The 9,286-nt window shown below is 32.4% G+C and overlaps 1 protein-coding gene across 1 annotated transcript; it reads right to left on the bottom strand.

Moving 5' to 3' along the window:
• Nucleotides 1-1,781: 1,781 nt before the first annotated feature.
• On the bottom strand, nt 1,782-8,536 carry LOC122052416 (NADH dehydrogenase [ubiquinone] iron-sulfur protein 5-B-like). Its single transcript, XM_042613913.1, has 2 exons — nt 8,280-8,536; nt 1,782-2,133 (listed from the first exon to the last, which is right to left on the bottom strand). The coding sequence occupies exons 1-2, from the start codon at nt 8,427-8,429 to the stop codon at nt 2,026-2,028; spliced, it is 258 nt and encodes an 85-aa protein (XP_042469847.1). The 5' UTR covers nt 8,430-8,536; the 3' UTR covers nt 1,782-2,025.
• Nucleotides 8,537-9,286: the final 750 nt, after the last annotated feature.

The raw sequence follows: 9,286 nt of genomic DNA, 5'->3' as shown, positions 1-9,286 counted from the left end.
ACGATTCGATAAAAAAAAATGGTGCTATTTTGACTTTTACCCTTTTTTTTTTTTTTTTTTTTTGTCACTTATTGGATGTCCATCATCGAATCTCACAAACCATCATCAAATGTCTAAGGTTAACTAGTCACTTTCAGCTCATTAGTAATGGAGAAAATTTCATTTTACCCATCATAGTCGTTTACTTCTTCAAAATACCCCCATGTTTAAAGTTGTTATTTTACTGCAGAATTCGAATTCCTCACTGAAATGTCTCCATAGCTGACAATCATTTGCACTACACATGATACCATATAATTTTGCAATTCAACTTGCAGTTGAATTTTTCAGCGAAAAGGTTTTCTAAGGGGAAAAAAACATGAAATGTCTTGTGGTGTTAAGAAACTCAAAAATGACCAAAGTACTTGATTTTTAGATCACGCAACTGATTTTCAAATCTGCTTATGCCATCAAAACTAGGACAAAATTGGCACAGAAAGCCTGCAAATTGTTGTAATTTTGCAAATCAGCTTGTAATGGAATTTCTAATCACACTAAGTTTTTCAGGAAAGAAACTTTGAATATCTCTCTAATCTCTAATGATGTTAATAAATTTAAATACACAAAAATTTGAATTTTTAGTGGAAACTGATTTGCATCATCAAAACGAGCACAATAGAATGTTTGTAAGCTGATTTGCAAATCAACTTCCAGTGGAATTTTTCATTAAAATTTTTGTGGCAAAAAGCTTTGAAATATCTTTCTAGTGGTGGTGACAAACTTAAAGTGGCCAAAATCTTCAGTTTTTAAAACCTACAGAATTTCAAGTCAGCTTGCACCATAAAATAATTTATTATCCGATTATGCAATCAGCTTGTAGCGAAAATTTTCATCAAAATTAGCTTCTTTGGATCAAAGTATATTTTACTATCTTTCTGCTGTCTAAAAGCTCAAAGCAGCTAAATTCTTTGATTTTAAACCATAAACTGATTTGCAATGGCTTGTGGTACATTATGTCACATGCAATGCACCCCCAACTATTAACTCCATTAGTAGTAGATGCAGGAGACGCATTTTGCAAGGGTTTAAGATATGAGACATAAAATGACAACTTTGATTGTGTGGAGACATTTTGAGTTTTCTCTAACAGTGGCACTAAATCACAAGTGGCATGTATAAGATAAAATTCTTAATAAAGAATAACATATATCAAAATATAACTATCAAATAGAATATCTAATTCGAACTTCTCACTAGTCAATTGTAATTTGAATAATTAAATGTTCACAATAAATGAGCACCCCAGTAATTTGTCAGTACTACAAGAGATGTACCAGCATTTTCCAAATATTTGGATGATTTGAAGAAATCTATGGCAAATAAAAGACAAATTTCAATTTAATTGATGGTGCAACAAATAGAAGCATGAATTCATAACTAGAAAATACAGAAACCAACAACTTATTAACTGTTTGAGGCAGAGCTACATGCAAAAGGAAAATAAGCATATAAAATAGCTTTACAATATCACTGGATCAAGGAATATTTTTAGGATAAAAGATCAACCATATGTCTAGTTTCTACGAATGCATTTCTCAACTTTGATGTGTATGTCATTGGGCATTCACTCAATTTTCATTGAAAAATAACCGTAAATCTGTGGATCATTTTATGACAACATTCCTTGAAATCAGCTTGCACAACTATGTTTATAAATCATTAAGATGGCATTCTAAAATAAATGTTTGAAGCAAAGGAACTTCAGCATTAGTAGATTTTGATGATAAGATGAATGCATGGAATCTTGGAATGGCTTATCAGCCAACAATGTAAACTTCTTAGCAAGGCATAAACCTTCCAACTGGAACAAAATAGTTTTCCTACAAAAGGTATTATTTTCTTGGTTTGCCACAAGTGAATCCCAGAGGTTCTTCAAGGGTAACAGGCCACAGTTCTTCAAATCGACAAAGCGTCAAGATACAAAAAAAAAAACACATCCAACATATCTGATCCACCAGATTTGATTGGGATGTTTATGATCAACTGCTAGTGGTGACTACTATCTTTGTCCCCTTCTGCTTCCTCCTTTGCCTTTCTTGCAGCAGCTCTTATCTGTCGCTGCTCCTCTTTGTAAATTCTGTTTCTCCGTTTAAACTGCACAAGTTGATAAATACTAAATGAGATGTGGGCTCAGAGTGTAGCTTCTTGTTAAAAATATGCCTGAGTTTGAAAGATGATACTTCAAATGAAATACGTGTCAATCACTGCAAACCATATTCTCGTGTACAATTCGGCAACATAAACAATGAAAATTGGCGACTTGCTGGACAGGCAGGCAAACATTCCAGAGATATTGGATAGAAGACTATCCCTTATCATTTAGAAAAAGAACAAAGTATACTAGTTAAGAGTGTTCACTAACTGAACCCAACTATTTTTCTACCTGACCTGAATTTTACTCCAAATGACAAATGGGTACACAAATTGGAAGCTAGATATACTAATATTAAGTTAGTTACATAATCTAGAAAAGGACGAACAAAAAAACAAAAGATAAACTATGACATTTAACAATGATAAAAAAACAACAACAACAAATAATACGATACTAGTGCAGCAGTATGAAGGCATGAATCTCTGGATAGATGTTGAAGGTCCCCTCCCCACCACAGGATTCTAGTTTTTAAGGATGGATAATACTTGGTGCAACGTTGCAGAGTGATATAGATAGGTTAGAGTTCTAGCATTTACCTTTAAACAAAGAGTTAGTATCCATCAGGCGACTGAGTAAAATCCGATATTACTCCAAGAGATGAGGATATGAGAGAGACTATTAAAATTCAAACGTATACTCAAAAGAAAGAGGATACTAAAAAGAAAGACTACTAATGTGACTTTTTGAAGTTGCTATCGACAAAGAAGGGTGTTACAAAGGTAGGTGAGATTACCGTTTCATTCATCCACTCTAATAACAGTGAAATGTTGATAGCAAACATAATTGTTGATCATTTGCTTGACTAGGAAGTAGCTTTTAGAAATAACAGATTATAATTAATCTCATCTTAAATACACAACAACAACCATAGTTATTAAAGGCGCTCACCTAGCTGTGCCTAGGCGCAAGGTACAGCTAGGAGAGCCTCCAACGCCTATGTGCCTTAAGCGTGCGCCTTGTGAGAGGCGGCAAGCATGCTTGAGGCATGATTTTTCTCGTACAAATACAAATCATGTAAAAAAAAAACTTTTTAAAGCCCCAGTCCATACCTTTAATTACCCTTTTAATTAATTACATAGCATACATGCGATACTTATTTCTCTACTTGTGAATGAAAATATTTAAAGAAGTACTAAATAAATTTATTATAAAAAATAAAATTAAAATAATTTGTTATTGTGTGAAGCTTCATTCCAAAAGAAGAAACATGTTGAAGCAAAAAAGACTAAATGATTTAGGCTTTATTAAGTATAATAGGACTTTGACGCGTCTATATGATATGTGTGACGCTGTTGACCTATTTCTTTGGATGAGATAAATGCTAACAATGAATGGTTGATGGAGGATTGAATGATAACACCAATGAAGAAAATGATTTAGTATTTAATTATGACAATTTGACTTGGGGTGAAGATGCATGAGCTTTTGGAGTTAGTGAAGATGCCTACCGTTTTAAATTTAGAATTTCATTTTCTTTAAAAAAAGTAAGGGCAACAACATCAAAAGGAACTAAGTGGAGCTTCTACAAGTCAACTTATTGATGAAGATGAGCTATATAAATTTAAAACATTCGGTGATGATGATGATATGATTGAGGAAGATGATGATGATTTAGATATCTGAAGTTTTTTTAAAAATTTGAATTATGCATATAATGTATTTATTTGCTAATGAATTTTATATTTACATTATTATTTAATATTTTATGGGCTATAGTTTTGTTAGTGAAATATTTTGGTAGAAATTCTTTATATATATTTGAATTATAAAAATTTATACCCAGAGCGTCTTACTTCGGTAAAGAGAGTGTCTTACTTCTGTAAGGTGTGTGCCTCACGTACACCTCATGCCACATAGCACTTATGCGCTTTAGGGCGCCTCATGCCTTAAATAGCAATGACAGCAACCAAGTCTTTATCTCACTATGTGAGGTTAGGTATATGGATCCTCTTGTGTCATTGGGCTCTATCTCCCACTATATCAATGAATTTTATATTATTTTATCATTGTTAACCGAGTGTTATTTACTCTCCCTATGCCTTTATTAATGTACATATTTATCATGCTCTCACATCACCTAACTAGAACATTTATTGAACACCTAAATACATGTCTATACCATCCTAAACTCTCAAATGTTTTCGTTTCTTATCCGTCTATCTTAAATAATACACAAAAATATGTGAAAACAAAAAAGATTGTAAATGTCATATATTACAAGGTCTAAATAGAAACTTTAGATTAATAATAAGTATAGATAGAGGGGGTTATCATATGTTAAAAAATGCAATGATCTTTCCTTCAATAACTCTAACTAGATATGAAAATCATGATTCACATCTCCATTCTCCAACGAACACCAATAGCCCGAACAAAAAAAAATATATCGAAGCTACCGCCTAGCTCTACTCTGACTACCTCCAGTATCTTCCCCGTACAATTCCTCTCCTACACAGACCACACATGCTTGCATCCTCTCAAACTCTCATGTATTAGTCATATGATTCCTCATTTCTAGTTGCAAATGCAAGCCTTTGCTTCAAATCATTATTAGCATCAACCCCAACACCACTTCAAATCGCCATTATGCACAAGTTGTGACTAAAGGGCACAATACCCCAAGGTTACTACCTCCGAATCACATGTAATGACTACCATTAACCTTAACGTCTAGAAACCAACCTCATCTCCGCACACTAGTGCGACTACAGCCTTCAAAGTGGGATACTTTTCTCTGCTATCAGTGTGTGTACATTGTCACTATCATAGTTGTTAGAATCATACAATTCACAATTCATATCGTATGATTTGTAATGATTCACATGAAAGAATAATATGGTTTTTATATATCAATCAAAAATGAAAAGAGCCTTGACAATTCACTTCAGTTCAATATAATTTAATATAAATCTTATCTTATACAATTCCAGAAAGAAAAAACATAGACTAATTGAAAGTAAAATATAATTCATTAAAAAATTGAATCAAACTGAATATACTAGAAATTAAATGTCATTATAAAATAAGAAACAGGATTTATGTTATATTATTAAAATATAAAGATTGAAGAAATTGACATCTCAAAGTTATTGATGACATCGAAGAAGACAAAAGTCACATGGAGACACAAATTCAACAATAGCCAAGGAAGGTAGATTTTTCACTCAACAATGACTCAAATTACAATAAGGGCCAAATCAATGGTGACTTATAAGTGATGTGATATCAAGTTGTGTTCAATTTGATGACAAAGATTTTTCTATATCAAAAGTATATGATGATAAAAGTTTTCATTGCTCATTTGTTTCAATGTTTAATGAGATTAAATACACAGAGCTTGCATATTGTCATAAATCTACATATTATAAATCAACATAACTTTTGTCTTTACTACTATATTATTAATAGAATATTCCATCATTTATATATTTTTAAATGTCAAAACTTTTCCATATGAAAGAGAAGCAAGTTGGAAGTCAGCTAAAAATCTACGGTAATTCCCTAAGAAAATATAAGGGTCCCTTGCACAAGAGGCTATATTGCCAAAATTATGGGGGAGAATGTTATGCACATACAATATCCTACCATGTGGGCTCTTTAGTGGAGCCATACTTCACATAAGCATTCTAGAATAAACAAAGTCAGCCATACACCATTATAATGCCAAATTCCAAAAAGCCATGCACAATTTTAAATATCATGCAAACATTTGAGTCTTATGGCATTCTTCAAGGTTACTTTAATGTCAAAGTCAACAAGCAACCCATGCAACCATAGAAAATGTGAAATGCGAATATTTAAAAAGAATTCAACTCTTTCCCAAAGAATCTTTTTATTTTCTTATGATTTTCCAAGTATTTCATTGGCATTCGTGACCATTTTGGAATATGAGGATCATGCTTTATAAAAGAGCATTGTATTTTGCTTAAGTGGAATCAAAACTAAGCATTTTTGAACTTCTGTATTCTAGCTCTCTCTCAAAGATGAACGCTGCTTACAACAAAATGACTGCATGACACTAGCTATAGCAATAATGTGCAAGATCAATCATCATCGTTTGATTCTATGTCGTCATCTACTTTTGGGTCTACCAACTCAGATCATTTATATACTTCTCATTATCCTCAATGTGACAATGATGATGAAAACAATGTAAACAATCTGGAAAAACATAGCATACAATGGTGAAATTAAGAACTAATAAATCATTAAGATTGTATTGATCCAGAAAGAGTTAAATTGCCTACTACTCATGCAGAAAAAGTTATTTATTGACAACGTAAGGTTTGACTCTCTTTTTTAACTTCATATATCAAAATAATATTTTGAGCACTTATTCAAGCATAATGTTAATCCTTCTTAGGATATTCTCAAACTTTTACCTTTTCAATATATGACAATTTAATTATTCATTTATTTTAAATTTTTTTCACCTATCCTACAATTCTAACTCGACCAATACTTTACTTTAACAACAAGCCAATATTGGCGCTGATATCTATTTTGTGAACTATGATGAGTAGGTTGCTAAAATAGAAAGGGCATTCTAAAATCATAAACGATTGTCATGTGCTCTTTAAGCTAAAAAGTTTTTTTTTATAAGGTTGTATATGTTCTATTTTAAGGAACTGAGAGTTGAGCTATTAAGAAACAATAAATAAGACAATTAAATTAATCTAAGAAAATGGGAATGTTAGGATCCAAATGTAGGGTTACTAGCAAAAATGATACAAAATTATAGTATTACAAGGGGGCAATTAGGTGGATCTTCAATAAATAGTAACATAAGAACAAAACATTGAAAGTGCATAAATACAATAAAAGGAAACTAATGAATTTATATGGGAGACGAAAGGAGTGTAGAAGGAAACCAAACAAACTTTTAGTTATTGTAATAAAATTTAAAAATTTAATTGATTTCAATATTTCTAGGATATATTTTTGCATAGTGCACCAAGTAATAAAAAAATCCACGTAGTCAACCCTAAATAGTTAAGGCATAGATGGCTTGGTATTGCCTGAAGTAATACAGATGTTACAATAAGGATGTCACAATTTTTCCATCTGCTCAAAGGCATATATGCTTTGAGTTACTGAGCCGTCAATTTCATAACATGTGAACTTGTAAGAACAAGATAAGCACAATGCACAAATTGTTGACAAGAGAGAAGATACGTTGCTAAACTGCTGCTAAACCACATTTTGACTGAACTTCTAAGCAGGTGCCAAACAGCTCACCTCAGAACTAGAAATTGCAGATAGAACTGACACCCCCAACCTTCAAATAACCAAATATCAATGTTCCAAAAAAAGCTCCCTCAAGACTATAAACCAGTAGAATATGAGCCAACAGCCTAAAAAAATCTTACCATCCAGCCATTTCTACAGGAAATTTTCAATCTGAAATTCTGTATAATTTAACAAACTTATCAAAACAGTCCTTTAGCTGTAATTAAGTGAATGCACCATTTGATTCCCTAGTAAAAAAACTTACTGATTAGTTATTACAAGATAAGGAGTTAAGGACCTTGGAAATAATCTATAATTCTCAAGGTGAGGAAAACATTTACTCGTCAACCTTAAATTACTTACAGCATATCACTGATAGATCCTAGCTTAAGCAAAATACCACATTTATCCATATGAGCAAATTAAATCCATGAGTGGTTATAGAGGCCAACCATATTTAGCTATCTCTCAGACTATTCACTACAAAGAAGTGAGGCAAAGTATTCAACAATGTTGTTTTCTTGAGTACAAAAAAATTAAACACCTTAAGATAGGATATCCATGTGCAAAAAATATAAATAACCTATGAGCAATCAAAATTTCTATATTTCTTATTTGGGTTCTAATAAGATTGGGACTACTGCTTCACCTCAGTCATAAATTACATACACAAGCGAATTTCCAAAATTTATTCCAGTTTCATGAATTAGGTGTACCAACAACCACACACATCGATGCCACCAAAACAAAAAAGCACGTCTTTACATTAAATACTGCATCTTCATGCGAAGGATTTAGGTAAAGAGAAGTGCATTAGAAAATAATAACTAAAAAGAGGTTGGACTTGAGGGATGACCTCTTTGGCGTGGTGGAGGCATTCGAAGTAGTCCTCCCGGAGGAAAGTGCACTCCTTTGGCTCCCGGCAGCGCGACATGCACTCGCTGAATTCGTTCCAGAAGTCATAGCACCGGCCCTTGTTCCCCGATATGCCCCATCCCGACGCCATCTCGCTCTCGCTGATTCCTTGCTCTCGCCCTTCAGCTTTCCCCTTCGAAACGATCTGATCTGAGAAATAGAAGAAATTGGGATCTGCCTGAGGAGATGAAGCACACAGTCATCGAAATCGATTGGGTGAGACCTAAATCTCTATGTATTTGGGCCAGCCCAAGTTCATGTAAATCCAGGCCCATTACTCAGACCAACCACCCAGGAGTAGGAGCCTCGATTTACCCACTCCCTTGGGGCCGGGCTAACCACTGAAATGGATTAAGCTCGGGTATTTATTTATGAGAAAAATAAAAATTAAAAATGTCCTAATTATCTGAATTATTAAAATGTATTTAAAAAGGATGTTTTATTGTATTTATCATATTGAAGATGGTCTATTACGATAGGTAAAATTAAATTATTTTTTTAATTTAATTTGATTATAAAAACTATGCATATACTTTTATATTAAAAAAATATTAATTTGGTTAATATTACGTAATGTTGGTTAAATCACTTTAAAAAAAATTAAAATCGTTTAAAACTAACTATTACAATTTGCAGTAATCACTTAGCCACTTAGGGAATTTCAAAAACTATTTTTTATGAATAAGGATAGGTTTTTTTTAAACCAAATATTGAACTTAAGTTTTCCATTAAGGCAGTCTTTTTTTTATTATAATTTTTTTCCCATTTCAAAGTGGCCATTAAAGAATTTTATTTTGTTTTGTTTGTTGTTTAGGAGGAACTAGCAGTTACAAATAACTAGTTTTGGCCATTTTTCTTTGATATATATATATCATTCATCCCGGTCAAGTCACTTTGTTTGTATTATTATCTTTATTTTTTCTAGTATATTTCATAAATCATTCTAAA

This window comes from Zingiber officinale, chromosome 3A, assembly GCF_018446385.1.
Source record: "Zingiber officinale cultivar Zhangliang chromosome 3A, Zo_v1.1, whole genome shotgun sequence".
Lineage (NCBI taxonomy): Eukaryota > Viridiplantae > Streptophyta > Magnoliopsida > Zingiberales > Zingiberaceae > Zingiber > Zingiber officinale.
The sequence above is the reverse complement of the archived record's forward strand: the minus strand, read 5'-3'. Positions and strand labels throughout refer to the sequence as shown.